The sequence below is a fragment of the Zalophus californianus genome, chromosome 3, assembly GCF_009762305.2.
Source record: "Zalophus californianus isolate mZalCal1 chromosome 3, mZalCal1.pri.v2, whole genome shotgun sequence".
In the NCBI taxonomy this organism is placed as follows: domain Eukaryota; kingdom Metazoa; phylum Chordata; class Mammalia; order Carnivora; family Otariidae; genus Zalophus; species Zalophus californianus.
This window is the reverse complement of record NC_045597.1, coordinates 101,130,496-101,151,196: the sequence shown is the minus strand read 5'-3', so window position 1 is coordinate 101,151,196 and position 20,701 is coordinate 101,130,496. Positions and strand designations below refer to the sequence as shown.

The 20,701-nt window shown below is 44.7% G+C and overlaps 1 protein-coding gene across 4 annotated transcripts in view; it reads right to left on the bottom strand.

Annotated features, from left to right (window-relative positions):
* Positions 1 to 20,701, bottom strand: part of MGAT5 (alpha-1,6-mannosylglycoprotein 6-beta-N-acetylglucosaminyltransferase) — a 326,381-nt gene that overhangs the window by 131,244 nt on the left and 174,436 nt on the right. For all 4 annotated transcript variants that reach the window (XM_027589390.2, XM_027589391.2, XM_027589393.2 and 1 more), the window contains 2 exons: positions 9,684 to 9,760; positions 8,520 to 8,609 (listed from right to left, as the gene is read on the bottom strand). In XM_027589390.2, coding sequence (XP_027445191.1) covers positions 8,520 to 8,609; positions 9,684 to 9,760 — 167 coding nt within the window. The remainder of the gene's footprint in view (positions 1 to 8,519; positions 8,610 to 9,683; positions 9,761 to 20,701) is intronic.

Sequence of the window (20,701 nt, the reverse complement as noted above, 5' to 3'; positions counted from 1 at the left end):
GGCCCCAGTGGGCCGCATCTACACTTCGGTAGCCAAAGGCACCCGATTTATAGAGGTAGTCACATTCTAGACACAGGGAACAGAGTACTTCTTCTGTGTTATTATGCAATTTTGCCTGAAGCATAGGAGCAGGCAAATAATGCTCAAGTGACAATGAGAATAAAAGATGGGCAAGAAAGCTGTGCCTTCTAATATAATTGGCTCATTCCATTCTCTTAGTCCCTGCGATGCCTTATAGTCCTAATATGAAAGAGCATTATATTAAATTGTGAAAAAGTGCTTGAAATACCCCTGCTTCATCATGGCTCAAACTTAATGTTTTAGCAGATTTTAAAGTTACAAATTTCACAATATTTTCTCAAGTTTAGAAAGGTGATAGCTGGGAGAAGTTACTCCAAACAAACAAACAAAAATCTATCGCCTATTTTTTGAAAATGCTCTAAATAGGATATTTCATTCAATAAATATGTATGCCAGGCACCATTATCCCTGTGAACAAAACAGACAAAAATCTCCCTGGAGATTAGTTTCCTTGCACTTGTTTTTATTGTTGGATGCTGATGGTCACCCCAGGACCTTTGCACTTATTGCTGCCACTGCCAACTAAACACCTCTGCCAGACATCTGCACTTCTTACTCACTTTCTTCAAACTGGTGCTCTAATATCATCCTCTCATCTTCTCAGTAGGGCATTTCCCGACCACTCTATCTAAAACTGATACCATCATTCGTCATAAGCACTTCTTAATACCCTCTCCTGTTTTACTTTTCTCCACGGTACTTATCACAATCTAAAAGATATACATTTTACTTTTGGTTTTGTCTGTCTCCCCCTACAAAACAAAACCTTAAGGAGGAAAGCTCATCTTTCTGTTCATTGTTACATCCCCCAGCACTCAGCAAAACCCAAGAACAATGGAGGCTTCTGGCACCCAGACTGTGGTCTCCCACTGAGAGGAACTGGTGGTCCTGAGATAAATGGCCAATTCCTGGTCTAGGGTAGAAATTGTGTCAGAGGAACCAGGAAGATTTTGTCATACCAGATAGGTAAAAACCATTCAAAACTATCAGGGTCATGTCAAAAGGATCCAGAAAACAATTATTAATTGGCTCCCACCAGTCAGAAAAAGGGCAGTTGGAGAGCGGGTAAGAAAACAATTGGAGTAGATAGAACATAACAAATATGTTTCAATCGATGACTTCATAATGATAAAAACCAAGAAGCGTATAAACAAACAAACAAACAAAGTACCGGTCACCAGTTGAAGATGCTAGGAAGCCAACAGAGAAACAAGGGTTCCTATGTGAGCTGTTTCTCATGGTAACTAAATGCAGATGGAGAGTCACTTCTCTTCATACAAGTATTCCCAAGGGGCGCCTGGCTGGCTCAGTCTGTGGAGCGTGACTCCTGATCTCAGGGTCGTGAGTTTGAGCTCCACAGTGAGTGTAGAGATTACTTAAAAATAAAATCTTTAAAAAAAAGTATTCATGATATATTAAGAAGAAATCCCTAATGAATTACTGAACCCAGGCCTGGATCATTGACAGCTGCTAACATCATAAAAACAGAGACAATGGGCATTGTGTGCCTCCTGACAGAAGTGACAATACCATTCATGAAGAAGTTTTGCAAGAAAATATTAAGCCTGACGCTGATCAAGTCACAGATCTAACTATCAATTTACAGGAAATAAACAACAACACAAAGATATAATCATCAGAATTCAGAGTATAACAACCTATCTAAGGCAAATGAAGACGTCTCTTCAAAAAAACAAAAACAAAACATAAAGGGAAGAACAAGGTGGATGGGAACCTAACATTAAGAAGAGACTTAAGAGACACCAACAATTCCAGCATATGGTCCTTACTTGAAACCCAGTTCAAATAAATAAACTTTAATTTATAAGACTGCTTAGAAAATGCAAACACTAACCCGGTATTTTATGATATTAAGGAATTATGTTAATTTTAGATATGAGATCGTATTATCAGTTACACTGGGAGTAGTAACAGGATTTCTTAAAGATACATACTGAAACATTCACGATCCTAAGACCTTTGGAATTTGCTTCAAAACAATGGGATGGGGGAGTAAATGAAAAGATACTGGCCATGAATTGACAATTGCTGAATCTCAGTCATGGGTCCACAGGAGTTTGTTATACTCTTCTTTTTCGTATGTCTGAAATTTTCCACATTAAAAAAGTTCAAAACATAAAAATGTTGCAGTTATTTTACTGGCGTACAATAGTAATTACAAGACACAGTACTTAAAAGTTTGCAAAACACAAGTTGGAGACGACTGCACAGAAGCCCTGTCTGCCACCTGCGTTTCAAGGAGCCAAGAGGTGCTGGTGCGGGGTTTGGCCTGTCCTGTCATGTGCCCTGCTCACGTTTGTAAGGTGGCAGCCAGAGCAAGAAGTGTAAGTACCAGTGATGCAGTACATGAAACTTACAAACGGGAGGGGCCACCAAGAAGATAAACTTGGAGAGGGGAGGGTCTGAATGGACAGAACCAACAGATCAGTTGGTGGGACTGACAGACTCAAGACAGTTTAAAAAAAAAAATCCATTTTCTAAGGATGCATTAGAACTCAGGTAATCAGAGCAATGAAAACACATGGATGAAAAAGGTACAAGGAAGGGCTGACCTCAAAAAGCAAAAAGAACCGGATCATCAATCTCTGCTATCTCCTTTACTACCCAGAAATGATTATCTCACAGACAGGAAATTCCCCATCTCAAATGGCTAGACCTTTCAAAGGTATGTGTTGGGATTCTCAGGCAACAGGCAAGGGATATTTTTAAAGTACTCCCTGACCCTTCCCAAAATGTTATGTTTTTTTTCATTCAGGTTTTCTCTTGCAACTGAACAGTCAATTCTTCATTGCTGCCCACTCTGACAAATTAGTCTACGCAACACCATTTCCAAGTTATCTCTAGCAGCCAACACAGCCCATAAATCCAAATCATTGTACTGGTTATTAGGATTTCATTTCATGCTCGCATTCACAAACATTTAAGCTTTCAACCTTTGCTGTTGGGCATTAATCTTGGCATTAATCAAGGGATTAAGTACGCTGAATTTAAACTCAAGGTTAATAGCATGCTCAGCCAATATTAGTTTTACATATTGCCAAGGGAAAATAGAAAGAGGCAAAGACCTTTACGCCTGTTGTTCCTGAAATATAAGACACAGATTGATGAGGAAGGCATGAAATTGCTTCCTTTGTTCCTTCATGAGGGAGTCTCACACATACGCACATAAGCACGCACACTGGTTCGCCCAGCCCAAATTGGCGTCTGAAGCAACAGCTTGTATATATCCTAAGCTCCGGCCATCGATTGCTGGGCAATTTGCTTATTTTCGAGCAACTCTATGTGTAACAGCAACAGAAGTGTTTAAAAAGAACAGCACAAACAAATTAAGAAGTCTCGACTAATTGTGTAAAGAGATAAAAATGTGTGGGTGTTAGCTGTACCAGCTCCATCTACCAGTGTAATAGCAACAGGGGTAAAGAAATTCATTCTAAGTTTCATAAAATCTGTTAGCGGTAAAAGGCTCTGCAGAGGGCTAAGTTAATATACCTGAAACAATGACAGAGTAATTACTTTATAGAGCCTTGTCTCTATAACAGGAGTAGTTACATGGCTCGCAAAAACATAAACTGCCCGATGATCTGGAAATGCTAGGCTGCCTAATGAATCATTCATTCACTCCCACCACCTGGAAAGGCTGAGCACCTGGCTTTCGTGAGGTACGTCCTCAGGAGAATCAGTGTTGTTTCTCTTTTTGAAGGGCAGGGTATCAAAATGTTGAGTATTCGAAAACTGGCCATGAAGATTCATTAATGCAAACTAGCTAAATTAGAGCTGTATTTCAAACACAATAGGTTTGGAGCACAGAACTGAATGCAGAGTTAAAGCCAATAAATCACTTACTTACCCGAGTTCAGTCTTTCTTTGACATGAAGGGGCAACAGTAATGCAAAGTGCAGAAGCATGAAGCACTTAGCCTCTCTGAGCTGCTCTGATTTGGCTATTACTCAGGGTTGGGGTTGGGGGGGCCAGTAAATGAGATTGTGTATTTGAGGTGCCTGGAATACACTGGGGCTCAATACTGTGTCATTTTTCTCTTACTGTCTTCCACCCAACAAGGGCAATACCTGGACTCACACCATATGCAGTCCTGGGTCCAGCATCAGACACATTGCAAGCATCCTCGGGTATAACATAAGGGGAAATACTGCAGGCTGCTCTATCTGGGTTTTACCAAGAAAGACGTGTAGAATATCGAGTTGGTGAGGGTACAAGCACAAGTCCATAGCCCTGTAATGCAGTGGAAGTTGGCACACTGAGAACAACTGAGGGAAAGAAAAATGAAAGCTGAGGGCCATCCCCCAGGACTGGGCTAAATCTCAGTGCCTGGATTCAACTGGTGACCATAGTTACTTTGTGGCTTTTTTTGCTTGTTTGTTCGTTTCTGTCAAAGTCCTGAGGTTAAACTTAAATGGAAACCAGAACTGGCTCTTCGATGAAGATTTAGAGAAGAATAAAAGTGACTGGTACGTCTGTTGATCAAGTAAACAAATCAAATGAAGAGGTCTCTCTTCATTGTTTTCCCAGTGGCAAGAGAAACCTGGCATAGGATACGCAGTTTAAATCAAGTATCAAAAGGAGGAAGGTTTCAAGGAAAAGCAAGAGGGAAAACAAAGCAAAACAAAAACCTAGACCAAAAACAGCACTATAGAGACACAGATGCTATCCAGGATTAAAAAAAAATTCTAGTACAGAATTAATTGGCTTTAAAAACCACCTCTGGTCATTTCAAATTAATGGTGGCAAGGGGCACACTGCTGCTCCAGACAGCCAGCTCCAAGTTCCAATGCAAACACGAGCATGATATGCAGAAAAAATAAGTTAAGGGTAACAGCTGCATTTCTACATCACCAGAAATCAAAGGATCTAAAATTAAATTAGAGTTAGAACCAGAAATTGGTTCTAATTGTAAAACAAAACCAAGTTCCCACATAAAAACGCCCCCTAATGGTCCGCAAATAATGACATCATCAAAAACCATAAAGGCCTCAATTGGGTTTATTGAGTGTCATCTATCTGCCCGGCTCTATTCTATGCATGTTCCCATAGACTCAGGAATCATCACAGCAGAATCCTTTAAAAAACAAAGTTGGGGCACCTGGGTGGCTCAGATGGTTAAGCGTCTGCCTTCGGCTCAGGTCATGAGCCCAGGGTCCTGGGATCGAGCCCCGCATCGGGCTCCCTGCTCAGTGCAGAGCCTGCTTCTCCCTCTCCCTCTACCATTCCCTCTGCTTGTGCTCTCTGGCTCTATCTCTCTGTCAAATAAATAGATAAAATCTTTAAAAAATAAAAAAAGATAAAAAACAAAGTTAAAAACACTATTTTATAAAGGAAGAACATGAGGTACAAAGAGGGTAAGTAACTTGTCCAGAAGTATAGTGTTTAGAAAGCATCAAAAACAGTGTGACCCTGGGGATGAGGCTCTAAGGCAGTAGTTCTCGTCCAAGAGACCACAGTGGTGAGAGTCTCCTCCAACTCTTACAGGGTACCTATTAAGATGATACGATAAAATGCAAGTTTTGAAAATATTTTATTTATTTATTTCAGACAGCACAAGCAGGGGGAGAAGCAGAGGAAGAAGGAGAAGCAGACTCCCTGCTGAGCAGGGAGCCCAATGCAGGGCTCGATCCCAGGACCCTGGGATCATGACCCAAGCCAAAGGCAGCCGCTCAACTGACTGAGCCACCCAGGCGCCTCAAAATGCATTTTTTTTTTTTAAAGGCCAGAGTTTCGAGGTTATTTTCAGATTTGAATTAAAAAGAAGTTCCTAGTTCTGTCTGCAGGGAAACTCGCTCCACCCTGTTCTGGCTCCACTACCTGCAACCATTCTTCTTCCATTAGGTTCATCCTGAGTGCGTATCGTAGTGCCAAAAAATGGAGTTCTTACCAATTGTTGACATCCTATGAATATGATAGACTTTCGATAAGTGATCACTGAACTGAATTGAGCTGAACAGAAAGAAAAGCCCGATCCTCTGCATGAGGAGAGAGAGGAAAAGGCAAAGAAAGCACCATTCCACACTTGGAGAGAGGAAAAATAGTTACGGGTTCTGAAGTGAGACACGCCGGCCCCAGTGTTAAGAGCACGTGATCCATCACACCCTTCCACAGCCCCATCTGCCCCACACTCACTAGAGGCTCCCTGTTCTCATCTTAGCCACATCCTTCCTCCACTGCGAGTGGGGCTGGGCGGCAGCTTCACAGGAAGGGAACTAGGTCACAGATAATCGCAGCCCCTTCCCATCTGCACCGTTCTCCCACACCTTCCCGGCTCTGGCTCGGGAGACAGAGGGAAGGCTGGAGTGGGATGCAATTCTCTAGCTGCAGCTCAGCAGTACGCCCAACATGAAGAGTCTTAGGAAGGCGTGAAATTAGCCCAGTCTGTCAATCAGGGAGCACAGCTGGACTCTGGCTAAATTCTATCAAATGGAAAGGGGAAGGAAACTTTTGGAAAATTAAACTGAAGGAGGAACCTTTTCCTTGGGGCGGGGAAGGTGCTTCTAATTGACTTCTCATTGGAACGCAGGTTCACCCAGAGCCCCAGGCCTTACTCCTCTGTAGAAAGAAATGAGAAGGTGGGCCACAGGCTACCCCAGCCAAAAAAACACTCAAATAAATGAGACAGAATTAATTTGCCAGCAGCCTGCTAATGAGGAGCATCACACACCCAACTCACTGTGCTTTTAATTTCCAAGAGATAATTTAACTATCATTAGCTCTGAGGCCTCTTCATGATGGCCATGGGGTGGCCCTGGGGCAACCATATAAAACAAAAAAAGTCTGAGTGGCTCTCAAAAGGGAAAGAGACATAAAGGTAAAGGAAAGGGACAAACCCCACAGAATTTAAGGCCACATGCCCTGTGGCAGTACTGGTTTGGCCTCCATCCCCAAAAGCTGTCCCCTGTCCTCCTGTGACAGAGAGGAGAGGTGCCTGAGTCTCATGCGAAAAATTACGGCAGAAGTACATCATTAGCCTCAAAATGGAAGCATTCTCTTTCCTGCGTGGTGGCACCAGGGAGCTGGTATTAACTACTGGTCAAACAGCAATAGCACATCCCAGTGTATACCCTCTGAAATTAGCCAGCACCCATTTCACAAGGTCCTAGGGCTGCCTTTGTCCATCAAGGGTGGAGGGGAAGCCGGCTTTTGATTCCCTACTCAGTTCTTCCCCTGTTCTTGCCCCAAACAGTCTTAACTCTGCCCCACCTCCTCCATTTTCCTCAAGGTGAAACTGAAATCATTGAAGCATGCAACATGTAAATTCCATGTGGCCCATAAAATGTCCTGCAACCCTTAAAAAAAAAAGCTGCTATTTGAATTTAAGGGTAGAAACGAAAATAAGGCTCAGCTAAAAAGATTTAAAAAAAAGGTAAAAGTAAGTAACTCAGCTTGTAAGAAATAGCTAACTCAGCCAATAAGCACATGAAAAAGATGCTCGACATCACTGATCATTATGAAAATGCAAACCAAACCACAGTCAGATACCATTGCACACCCGTTAGCATAGCTACATGACAAAACAGAAAACAAGTGTTGATTGACAAGGATGTGGAGAAACTTAGAACCCTCATGCATTGCTGGTAGGAAGGTAAAATGGAGCCATCGCTTTGGAGAAGTTTGGTGGTTCCTCAAAAAAAAAAGGAACAGAATTACCATATGATTCAGCCATTCCACTTCTGGATATACACCCAAAGGAACTAAAAGGAGAGTCTCAAAGAGTTGTGTGCACACCCATGTTCACAGCAGCATTATTCACAATAGTTACAAGGTGGAAGTAACCCACGTATCCATCCACGGATAAATGGATAAGCAAAAGGTGGTACAACACAATGGAATACTACTCAGCCTTGAAAGGGAAGGAAATTCTGATAACGCTATAAACATGGATGAATCTTGAGTACATCATGTTAACTGAAATAAGCCAGTCACAAACAGGAAAATGCTGTATAAATTACAGGAGTAGTGAGAGTAGTCAAAATCAGTGAGACAAATTAGAATGGTTGTGTTCAGGGACTGGAGGAAGGGAGGAATGGGGAGTCACTGTTTAACGGGTAGAGTTTCAGGTTTGCAAGATGAATTGTTCAGGAGATGGATGCTGGCGATGGTTGTATATCACCATGAATGTACTTAATTCCCACTAAATGGTAAAGATGGAAAATTTTATGTTACATGTATTTTACTAGACTTTTTTTTTTTTAATTGGGGGAAGAAAATATAAACAGCTACATCAGTTTGTTTTTTCCCCTCAAGGAAAAAGAAATCATCCTAGTTAGGAGCAGGGGAAAATAAGGAAGAAGGGAGGCACAGGTCCACCAAGTAAAAACAGTGCACATTTCTCGACTTTTCGAATTCCAGGCTCAGCTGCAAAACTGACTAAGCACACCTTTCCACACCCCAGAGCCAGAGATGTGACTCACCTCACTGAGGTAAATAAAAAAAGAGCAGGTGGACCCATCCACTCCGTATTCTGCGTAGCAGGGATCCGAGCGCCACATATCTTTCATCCACTGAAATGACAAGAGCCAGGTAAGGACATCGATGAGCAGCCCGTTACCGGTGGCCCCACACATCCGCTGACAGAGAAGCCAAGGGTATGAAGGGCAAGGAGCAGTGAGTGGCTCAGACTGGGGCTCAGAGTCACTGAGCTGAGGTCAGGACAACCGATGCCCAGTTCCTAGATGATCCACAGGGAGACACTGGCTTGAGCTGGGCCTTAAGCAGAGGTGCTCAGGGTACGGAGGGTTGCAAGACATACAGGGCAGTAAAGCCCAGGACAGGCAGTGGCCAGGGGACTTTCATCAAGAACAACTGCCTAAGGGGACCCTTGCTTCAAAACCAAGAAAGCTACAGTTCTCCCCAGAGAGCTACAGTTTCACAAGCTCCAGTACCAGGCCTGGAACAAGAGAGCATGAATGCAGGCGTGCAAGGTGTGTAAGGCATGCAAGAGTCCCAAACAGGAACCATGCAAATGCTTCTGGGGTTTGGTCTCACCATCCTAAGCAAACATCGGAACCAAGACTTTTCCTCTGAAAACTGCTAAGCAGGGGAGTGGTCTCCTGCATACCAGCAGGCCATACGAAAAGGATTTTTTTAAAAAAATGTTCAGAGTGAAAGAGTGTCTCAAGGGTCTCTGGTTACTCAGCTACAAATGCTAATGTGACATTTAAATCACAATCTGGAGACCTCATGGCAGGGGCCTAGGGACTGGGGGAGAGGGAAGCTGGACCCTACATAATGGCAGCCCCTTGTCAATGGCCCTTGAAGGATCACCTGCTGGAGGCTGGGAACGCCAGGGGAAGGCAGCTTCAAAGACACAGCAGGCTCCCGAAGTGGCCCACGCTCCTTCAATCTGACCAGTTAGAGCCATTGTTGACTAACCCCATGGAGTTGGCATAAGCAGACAAGGGTTGTCATGGCCACAGCCGCAAACTGGTAGGATTGAGGCACCCCTGAAATGACTCCCTTAAAGGGCTTGCTTGCCATCTGTGTTACTGGGGGATTACAGAGAGGGGAGGGGAAGGAAGAGGGTATCGGTGCAGACTGAAGATGATGGGAATGAACAGAAGTTACTTCTGCCTTACCTTGATTTTCCCCTCACAGTGGGGGTAGCCATCCATAGGAGGCAATACACATTTTTCTTGAGCTCCATTAATGATATCTGTAAAGATGAAAGAGAACAAAGGATACCATAAAGTTCATGAAACACAAACCTAACACCCTTGTAAGCAAGGGGCAGGGAAAGAAACAGAAAAAGGAAGTCTATACTGGGAGCCATGCTCTGACCGGTGGAACCCCTCCAGCGGGCCGCAGGTCCAGTTGGTCTGCAGCGAGGACCCGACCCAAGGACGGCCCACCTGCGGGATGGCCAGAGACCAATGAGGCATGTGGCCTCGCCTGAAAGGATGAGCTACACCAACCACAGTGCTTGCTGGGAAATCTGCAACTGGGCAACAGAATCCAAACAAATGGAGACCAGGCAATGGAGCCATGAGATTAGGAAGGACCAGCAGGGCTGGTAGGACCATGCTAGGCTACGCAGACAGACTGAGGTCAGGAGCAGCTTCAGGACATGTGCTTGAACTGAGCAGCTGGCTAAAGATAGGCAAAAAGAACCGGTGTGTAGAGAAGGAGAAAGCCACCAGACACATCTGTGAGGAAGAGCTCCTTATGGACCTGGTCCTTAAATTTCTGCAGAGATTTCCTTACTGCTTCAGGTATTTCCTCACGGAACAACTCCCCTTCTATTAGTTAGCTCAAGTGGATTCCGATTCCTTTTGACGACAGAGTCAAAACTAAAAAGAAACTAAAAAGCTTACTGTTTAGTGGTAGACAACGGACAAATATGTAAACCACTGGACAGCAGTGTAACAGACATTATGTTAGAGCGGACCAAGGGCAGGGCACGCACACCAGTCTCCAGGCTCAAAGAAGGCTTCCTGGATCTAGTGACATCTCAGCTAAGAAGCAGGAGTGCATCAGGGGAAGGGGCCAGCTAGAGATGGTGTCTGAGGAACTGGGGAGGCTCCAAAAGCAGGGACACGCTCCGAGGGGAATGCCAAAGTGGGAGGTACTGAGTGGTCAGACAGGAGCTTGGGCAGGGCCCAAATCAGAAAGGCCTCTGGCAAGCGCCCTAGTAAAAGACTTTAATCTTTAAGCTAAGGGCACGGCAGAGCACTGAATGCTTTTAAGAAGGGAACGGTTAAGATCAGACTGATGTTTAGGAATCATCATTTCAGCTGGAAACTGGGACAACTCTAAACCTACATGCTTCTCTTCGGGGACCAACGATATTTTCCAGACTGCTTGGAAAATGTCACCATTACTTACTGCCAACAGTTTTCTATACAAAGTGCTAATGAGAAATTAGATCCCAAACTACAGTATCATTTGACAGTGGTATTTAAACGAGGTTGGTAGCTGCTGGGGCTAAAATAAAAGCTGTACCTGTCCTTGAAAATTAGTTCTTTTGACAGTCTTAAACAGAGAGGTTCTTCACCTCTTGATTCAGCGTTTTCAGGAACATTCCACCAGCTACTCACATAACTAGAGCATAAAATCAATATCCTCATCAAGGATTGCAGGCGGTGTCATTTAGTAGTTAACATGGAAGATACTTAGCTTGTCAGAGCCCCTGTTTCTCCATCTTGTAAAACTGAAATAAGTGCATCTCTGTTTCATCCAGCTTTTACTCAATAAGTTAGTATTTGTAAAAAGGCTAGTCTGGCACTCCCAACAGCGGACTCTCACCACAGACAACAGTAGGTGCTTAAAAAGTTGGCATTTGCTATATAGTTCCCCACAACTTACACTCAATGTATCTAGGAAAGCAGTATTTCAAAAGCACAGATCTTTTGGAAACGCATTCTCCGTGGTTTTGAAATGAATGCAGGCTTGAGGTAGTAGATCTCCCTACAGCAACCCCCTTCTCTCTCACTTGTAAGCGGGCCAGCGAGCTCCAGAACCCACTAACAGATGCCTCCCCAAAGAACAGAGATGCTTTTCAATGGCTGCTGATCCTATTTTTGTTTCGGATTTTGCTTGGCAACATTTACCAAGCAAATAAGCAGCATAGGTTCCAAGAAAGTAAGCAGAGTCTGAAACAGCTGGGGGTCAGGGTAACGGGACATTTAAGGGGATGCTTAGGGAGAAATGCCCCCCTTCCTCTGCACACTCTAAGCACTATTACAGTTCCAGACATTCAGAGCCAGAAATTATGGAAACTAGAGACTACAGAGTTGGAGGTGCAGTAGAGTGGATTGAAGAGAAATCACTGGCTGGTAAAATAAACCAGTAAGTCCATGAAGTCCTGCCATCAAAGTCTGGTCACTGACAGTGTGGGTCCTTTTCATAAAGACTTTCAAGGAACAATAATCCATTATGCCAAGGGTTGGCAAACCTTTTATGTGAAGGAACAGATAGTAAATATTTGAGGCTTGGCAGGCCACACTGTGTCTGCCCCAGCTATGCCACTCTGGGTTGTAGCAGGAAAGCAACCCCATTTAATAGGGGAATGAATAGGTGTGGCTGTGTTCCAATAAAACTTTATTTACAAAAACAGACACAGACCCCTCCCCCATATTTGCTATGCTAAGAGAGTCTCAAAATGAGGATTCTTGTTTTTGCAAAGACCTGCTGGAATGACTTTTTTTGGAGGATACCTGTAGGCATTCCTTGGCCCCTACCCCTACCCTTTGTCCACCTGGTTAACACCCCTCTTTAAAGAGCTGGTTCAAGATTCACCTCTGTAAGAAACAGGCCGAACCCTTTCTTCCTAGGCCAAACCAGAATGTAGTTAGGATTTAGTGCCACCTTCCTCCTCAAATCTCTCCTGTGGCTTTGAGCAATCCCGTTCCTTCCTCCACATGGCCCATCTCCCCTTCTAGGATGAGGACGCTGTGGGGAGGTTACATGGGCCCGCCCCATCACCAGGCACTCAGTCAGTGCAGGCTGACTGAATAAACACACATGGCCCCCTGCTCCACCTCCCCTGACCAACTCTTCAGCTCAGGGAGAACTAGACTGAGCACGAGACCTGTGCTAGACCGGGGTTTTTCCTTCTCTTTCACCTGGCAGCTTGTCAGCTAATCCAACAGGGTTCTCTCTGCAATTCCATTAATTTGGGACCAATTTTCTCTCCACTTAGTTACACAGTGATGAGTCTGAATATACAATGACGCCCAGAAGTGGGGTGAAATGGCTTAAGGCTCTAGGGTAGGAAGGATCTGTGAAAGGGGGACACAGGAAGTGCCAGGCTTCCCAGGGAGGAGTGAGCTGCTCCCTGAATTTGACCACCAGTAACCTGACCTCCAGTAAACTGAGCGTGACCCTCCAGCACCTCCCACCTTCTGAAGAGTTTCAGCACATCTCAGAAGGCAGCTCCCCATTTTGTTTCCATCACAATGACGAAAACTCAGTAAATAATGTCTTTATTAGTCTGTGCACACAGAAGACTTTGCTACCTAGAGAAGAGCCTCCAATTTAAGGTTAGTCAAAAAACAAAACTTCAGGCCCACAAAGGTTAATGTTACTGCTTTTCAGGGGAGACTTAGCTTACTGTACATTAAGCCCCTTCCAAAAGAAGACCGGATTCTGCCACAAATATGTTACTAGAAGCTTCTCCCTGCCATTCACCCGATATGAGATTCTCCCAATGTCTTTTGTTTTTGTAATGGTGAACGGGCAAGGGGGAAAAAAGATGTTGACATAAGCAAAGACGCTCAGCACTTCCTGCTGTTCAGGACTCTGTTTCATCCCTTACCCTCCCAAACCGGCCACGCTGTGTCTCTCTCCAAAAACTTCATCTCTGCACTGATTCTATGGCATTGTCAACCAGGTATTACAGAGGGCAGAATGCCTTGGTGTGCAAATCCTGTTGTTTTATCAGTCACCTGGACCCACACAGTGCAGCAGGGGCTAGAATACTGGCTTTAATCTAAGAAAACTCTTTTCTTACGATCAGAGATGCTTATGACTCAGGAAGAACACATGTGCAGGAGGACCAGAAGTGACAGAGAGCTCATGCACACACACAGAGCGGGTGTTCCTGCCAAGTGTGCAGTCAAGTTCTCCATGTGGAGACAGTCCGTCCCCGTACATGCACACATGTTGAAAGAGAGACATGCTGAGAGTGACAATGGCATTTTCTTTTTTTTTTTTTTTTAAGATTTTATTTGAGAGAGAGAGAGCATGCTCATGCACATGGGTGGGGGAAGGGTCAGAGGGAGAAGCAGACTCCCCACTGAGCAGGGAGCCCAAGGTGGGGCTGGATCCCAGGACCCTGGGATCATGATCTGAGCTGAAGGCAGATGCTTAACCCACTGAGCCACCCAAGCGCCCCAACACACAGAAGATTTTTAGTCATGCTTCCCCCCACCTCTAAGGAAGGAAGGAGAAAGCAGGGCAGGCGGAGAGGGCAGACACCAGTGGTACAGACGAGCTCAGAGACGATGGGAACAGAAATAGGCGGAGCAGGAAATGAAGGTGGGTGATAACTTCCCCTGAGATATTACCTGCCTTTCTAAGGGGTAAACAGACATGATCACGTTTTATGTTAACTGCACCCTCCTGAAAAGGAAGGCAGTTACCTCATCTTACAGCTTGGAAAGGAGAAACTTTAAAATCATCAGCATCCACCTCCAAACTCAGCCCACGGTCACCAAGAATGTGCTGCCTGCCGTGTGCTGAAATGTCAAAGCTGGATCCTTGCAACAAGACATGGTCTGTGTCCTCATGGAGCGTATTGCAGCGAGGCGAAGGAGAGACCTCACACAACTGAGTCAGACACATGTTAGCCAAGACCCCCTGCGAGGCAGGATGGCCCCCTCCACGCTGGGGCCTGGTGCCCAACACGGCACCTGCAATATGCCAGCTCCAGAGTATTCTTTTCAACAAATGAATGAACAAATGTAACAAAGGGGTGAACAGCTCCAAGTTCCAGAGAAGCGGAGAGGGGAGAAAGTACCATAGAAGAAAGTACCTCACTCAGAATCACTGCACCAAGAATGCCGAGTTCTGGAACAGAGCTGCAGGGATTTGCATCCGACACAAGGAAAAATGGCAGGAACATGCGGCAGGGAAAGAAGAGGCATTTCTGATGCAGGGAGGGGACGCGGCCTACCCCCACGTGAGTTACCGGTGTTCATACCTTACTGGCATTTAAAAAGACAGGTTTACTCTGGAAAACAGTATGGAGGTTCCTCAAAGAGTTGAAAATAGAGCTACCCTATGACCCAGCAATTGCACTACTGGGTATTTATCCCAAAGATACAGATCTAGTGATCCGAAGGGGCACATGCATCCCAATTTTTATAGCAGCAATGTCCACAATAGCCAAACTGTGGAAAGAGCTCAGATGTCCATCGACAGATGAATGGATAAAGAAGATGGATAAAGGCACCCCACACATATTTCCTCTCAAAAGATAAAGGGTCTCCAGTGATGGCATTTTGTGTGTAGGACAAGGCAGTGTTTCTCTCGGAACACCTGACAGGAACATGCAGCCCCCGTTATCAGATGGCCCCTGCTGAGCGCCCACGTGTGCACGTCACTGGCCCCGCTGGTCTGCGCCAGCCAGGAACAGACTCCATCTCTGCGCTCAGCCCGGAGACTGGGGACCAGGCTCCTGCCGGCACTTCCATCAGCTGGCCTGGCTTCAGGAGTTAAGAGCAATAAATCGGACAGACATCAGCCACGGTGAAATATAATCTCCCATTAAAAATGACCTTACCAGTCATTCTCAGCTTGGCAAATATTCATTTTGGGTCACTTTACATTTGCATTATTAAAAAAAGTGATTTAATTTCTATAACTGAATCATTCCAGTCCCAGGGTTCACAGGAACAGGAAGCTCTCTGCCCACCAAAAGGAGCTGGGGACCAACAAGAGGTAATGGGCTCAACTCCCTCACAGACCCCCAGGGACGGATACTGGGCACCGTGAAAAGAATTGTTTCTATTTTGCTTTTATTTTGTTTTTTTTTTTAACCTAGGAAGCTAGAAATACAATCATTGTACCAAAAATTTTTAAGGCTGCAAGGGACTTCTGAAGCCCTATTAGTGAAGTGTGGACGTTTCCTGATTCATAAAACCAAGATTTACAGAAATGAAGTGCTCTCTTCATTCACTGATTAAAGAAAACTCGTTAAGTATTTCCCATATAGAAGGCATTCTGCACATTCCACCCAGGCCTCTGGTCTCTAGTCAAGATGACTTCCACCACATTGTAAGAAAAGGCACACCACTGGGGCGCCTGGGTGGCTCAGTGGGTTGAGCATCCAACTCTTGATTTTGGCTGGGGCTGATCTCGGGATCGTGGGCCCAAGCCCCACGTGCAGCTCCGCGCTCGGGCGGGGGGGGGGGGGGTCTGCCGGTCCTTCTGCTCTTCCTGACTCTCTCTCTTGCTCTTTCTCGCAAATAAATGAATAAATAAAATCTTAAAAAAAAAAAAAAAAGCACACCACCACCTTCATGTTCTGCCCAGGTAATCTCAAGAGTCAACTCTGAAGGATGGAATGACAAATTCTCACGCCTCTCTACAACTCCAAGGGCCTCGCAGACCTGCTAGGCACCCAGAGCTACAGTACTGCCCACGTACAAATACTATGGGCATACCGGAAGTCAACGAGAAAATCATGTTCAAGGTACAGTTCTTCTGTGTACTCAAGAATGAAACCAATATGTAAAAAGAATGAACTCGTAACAACTATGAAAACACAGTAACAGCCAAATAACCCTGGATTATTTAATCTTTCCCTTCGTCATACCCTCTCTCACTTTTCTTTTGCAGGATTATCTGCCAAATAAAGCTTTTAAGTCAGCATTAATAAGGTTTTCTCTCTTCTTGGTAAAACAGAATTAAAAAGGGAACCTAGCTTTAAGATTTTCAGTATGAGAGGCAGAGTCTATAAGAATGTCACACACACACACACACACACACACACACACACACACACACACACACCCCACCCCTCCATTCTGATAACCCCCAGGCATTCCTATTGATATAAGCATATCAGATTTCTAGGAACGTTCAAGGAAGAGAGGGTGGTTATCACACACCTAGGAGCACATATGCAGAGTAGTGGACAGAAAACCTGCCATTCCTAGAAGAAGAAAGCTTACCGTCATCAGGGAAATGCAAATCAAAACCACGGGGGGATACCACATCAGTATCACCCCTCCCGTGAAAGAGCTATCATCAAAAACTCAGATAGTAACAAGTGTTGGCAAGCATGTGCAGACATCAGAACCCTCAAACCCTGCTGATGGGAATCTAAAATGGTGTGGCTACTTTGGGAAACAGGCTAGAAGTTCCTTCAAAAGTTAAAAATAGAGTTACCATCTGACCCAGTAATCTCGCTCCCAGGTATACAACCAAGAGAAATGAAAATGTTCTGTCCACACAAAAACTTATATACAAATGTTCACAGTAACACTATTCAGAAGAGCCAAAAGTGGGGAAAAACCATAATGTTCAACTAATCAATGGATAGACAACATGTGTCATACCCATGTGATTGAATATTATTCTGCCATAAAAAGGAATGACCTATTGATTTATGCTACAAACATAGAGGAACCTTAAAATCTTTATTTATTTGACAGAGAGAGACACAGCGAGAGAGGGAACACAAGCAGGGGGAGTGGGAGTGGGAGAAGCAGGCTTCCCGCCGAGCAGGGAGCCCGATGCGGGACTCGATCCCAGGACCCTGGGATTATGACCTGAGCCGAAGGCAGACGCTTAACGACTGAGCCACCCAGGCACCCCTTTAAAATCTTTAAACTAAGTGAAAGAAAGCTGTCACAAAAGACGGCATACTATATAGTTGCATATGTATGAGATGTCTAGAAGAGGCAGATTTATGCAGAGAGAAGTAGATGAGTGGTGGCCTAGGGTTGGGGGAAGGAGAGGTTGGCGGGGCGGGGTAGTGAAAATGAACAGGCTCTCTTTCTGAGGTGATAAAAATATTCTAAAATTGACTGTGGTGATGTGCCTGCATAACCCTGTGAATATACTTAAAGCCACTGAATTGTACACTTTAAATGGGTGAGTTGCATGGTATATGAATTGTATCTCAATAAAGCTGTCCCAGAAACCACACGGAAAAAACAAAAAAGGCTGCCACGGGTTCATTCCATAAAATATTGTACCTACATGAGTGTCTGTAAAGCTTTCAGTACCTCCCTAAGAAGGATACGCAGGAACACAAAGCCATCTTTAGCTTGAGGGAGTCTAGAATGTAACTCCAGCTTCCATACTTGCATGCCAGAAAGGGTAGTTAACAGACCGTGAAACACAGAGTAAGTTCTAGCAACATGGCCCTCAGACGCACACGCAAGGAGAGGAAGAAGCTGGACTTCTCGGCCCATCCGCCACCCACCCAGCTCTCATGGCCCTTCATACCCACTGCAACCAATTTTGAGCTGAACACCTGGCCACCCTGTTAGAGCCTCTCTTGCAGCTCAGTGGGACTATGTCCAGGTCAGGAGATGGGAGAGGAAACGACAGGCAGTCTCCAACTTCAGGACACTCTGCCTGGCTGAATCTCTAGTTCTGACCCTCTTCCTGTGGGCTGGGAGATGGACATGTCATGGCACAGCAACACAGGGGCCCGGGAATCCTGAACCGCCGTGGGTGGGGGTAGGGCTGCATGGGGGCAGGCCTGCACTGCTTGCTAGTGGGTTATCGTGTGAAAGAGAAACCATCCTGTCTCCTTTGAGCACTGTCCTTGTGTGCTGTGTTCTTACAGCAGCCTCGTTTGCTCCTGAAGTCATCAGCAGCTAAGTGGGATTTCGGTCGGGCTTTAAAGGACAACTAGGAATATTCAGGAAGGAATGTGAGAGCTAAGCACACAGAGGAACAGGCATAGCAACAGCCAACACAGGCACACCACCAACTATGTGCTCCTTCTGTAATTCATTCCCATGCATTATGTCACACCTCCTCCCAGGAACCACATGCAATAAATGCACGTTATCCCCATTTCACAGAAGAAGACACTGAGGCCCAGAGAGATTAAGTAACTTGGCCAAGGTCACAGAACAAATCAGTCCTTCTTGACCCGCTCTGCACATTAAAATCACCTGGGGAGCTTTTAAAAATGTACCCCACCCTCCTGAGATTCTGACTTAAATGGTCTGGCGAATGGGTCAGTCACTGCCCCTTTCCATGCTCCTCTCACCTCAGGTGATTCTAACGGGCAGCCGCTGCCCTGAGGACCCAGTAGACAGTAAATGTTAAAATAAGCTAGGGACACTGGAGAAGACGAAAGGCCAGAAATGGAAAACAGGTTTTTTTTGTTTTGTTTTGTTTTCTTATCTTATACTCCAACTCCCAGAGTGTTCTACAGAGAAAGCAAATCCACCCCCCAGTGGCTAGGCGTAACCAATCAGCCGTCAACGTCTGAGAGGGTGGGGAGAGTGCAGGGGGGCCAAGGTGGCCAAAGCAGAGGACTCGGGGTAAGAAATCAGGTTGGAAAGGTAAGCTGGCACGTCAGGCTACAAAATCATGGATTCCAGCTTAGGTGAACACAATTTGCCACTGCAGGAAACAGGAGGGTGGCTGTGCACACTTGTGTAGCTGGGGAGAATGGCATGGGAAAGTAACTGAGAGTCCCTGAGTAGAAAAGCCACAGGCTGAAAAATGGGAAATTAAAAAAAAAAAAAGAGGGCACCAGCCACAGTTGAAGGATAAAAATTTGACCATGTGCACTTTAAAAAGATACTGTTGCATAATGTCTTCAGGAATAGAGTTTATACCTAAAGTAAGTCATCAAGGACTCAATATGTCTTTCGCTGGTCAGGAAGCTCAAGATATTTTCCAACACAAGGTCGCTAAAGACAGTCGTCCATGTTTAACCCCTTCTTCTCGCTGATAGCAGCTTCTAATGTCTTTCTTAAATTGCCCTTGAAAATGCCATTTTCGTTTAATTAAACTTTCACTGGTGCCTATTTTTTAAGTAAGTGGTAAATCCACTGTAAATTTTCACATGTATTTCCAAGAGGACAGCGCATCAGGCTCTAAAGTTATAAAGCTATAACATCCTGTCCTCTCTAATCTTCACAAAGTAGGTCATTCCTCTCACAAAATGCCATCTCCCTCATGGCCGCCATGATGGATGCCCTCTCGACCATGATGTAACCTGCTCCTGGAGGTGGCACAGTTCAACATTTCAAGACAGAGCCACTCCTATGCGCTGGTATTTTCAAGTACATGACCACACCCAGCCCCAGCCTGGGAAATGGTGGAAAAGGAAAGTAAAGATTTTGTACTGTAAAGGGCAGGGCTGGAAGGGTTGTCTAAGAGACTTCAGCATGGATTATCTCTCTGCCACTGACAACCTGGCCAAGTTACTGAACAATCCTGAGTCTACGTTTCCTCGTGCAATAAATACAGTCAGCAAAACCTCTCCATCTGGGTTACCATTTCTGTGCCAGGTACCAAGCCTGGGGTTGATCTGTGGCTTTGTGTCACCGTCAAAACGACCTTTGAAGTCCAATGTGGAATGCTGAGGGCGACAAAGCCATGGGAAAGACAGACTGCTTGCAACACACTGAAATATCCCACACTCGCTCTCATTCACGCAATTCATCTGTTCTATACACTTGTCCTACCGTCTGTATAAACTTGGTGTCTCTGTTGCCCGTCTCTAATTCATTTTATGTCACAATATTTGGGAGAGTGTGAGATACAGCGAGTGATTAAAATGCTTTGGATTTATGGAAGGAAAAAAATTCAAGTCTTTTTAAATAAATAGCACTACAGCATATACTATATATTCTAATAGTGCTGGGATTAGAAAATAAAACTGAGTTTGCAATATGATTTGGATAATGAGTTCTTTTTATGCATAAATCTACATGTATTCATTTCTATGTAAATGCCATATTCTGTAAGTTTATACTTAATTTCTGCTATCATTTCTTCTGCAAAAAAACTTCAGCATTTTAAGTAACAATAAACAGGCATAACAGTCACTAAAGTGGGAGAATGCTAGTTTTATATATCAAAAACAAAAGAAAGAAAAAAAAGAAAGAGTTACCCTGGTGTCATATTCCCAGAAAAAAAAGTTTCTGTATATAATATTTTTCAAAATAAGATA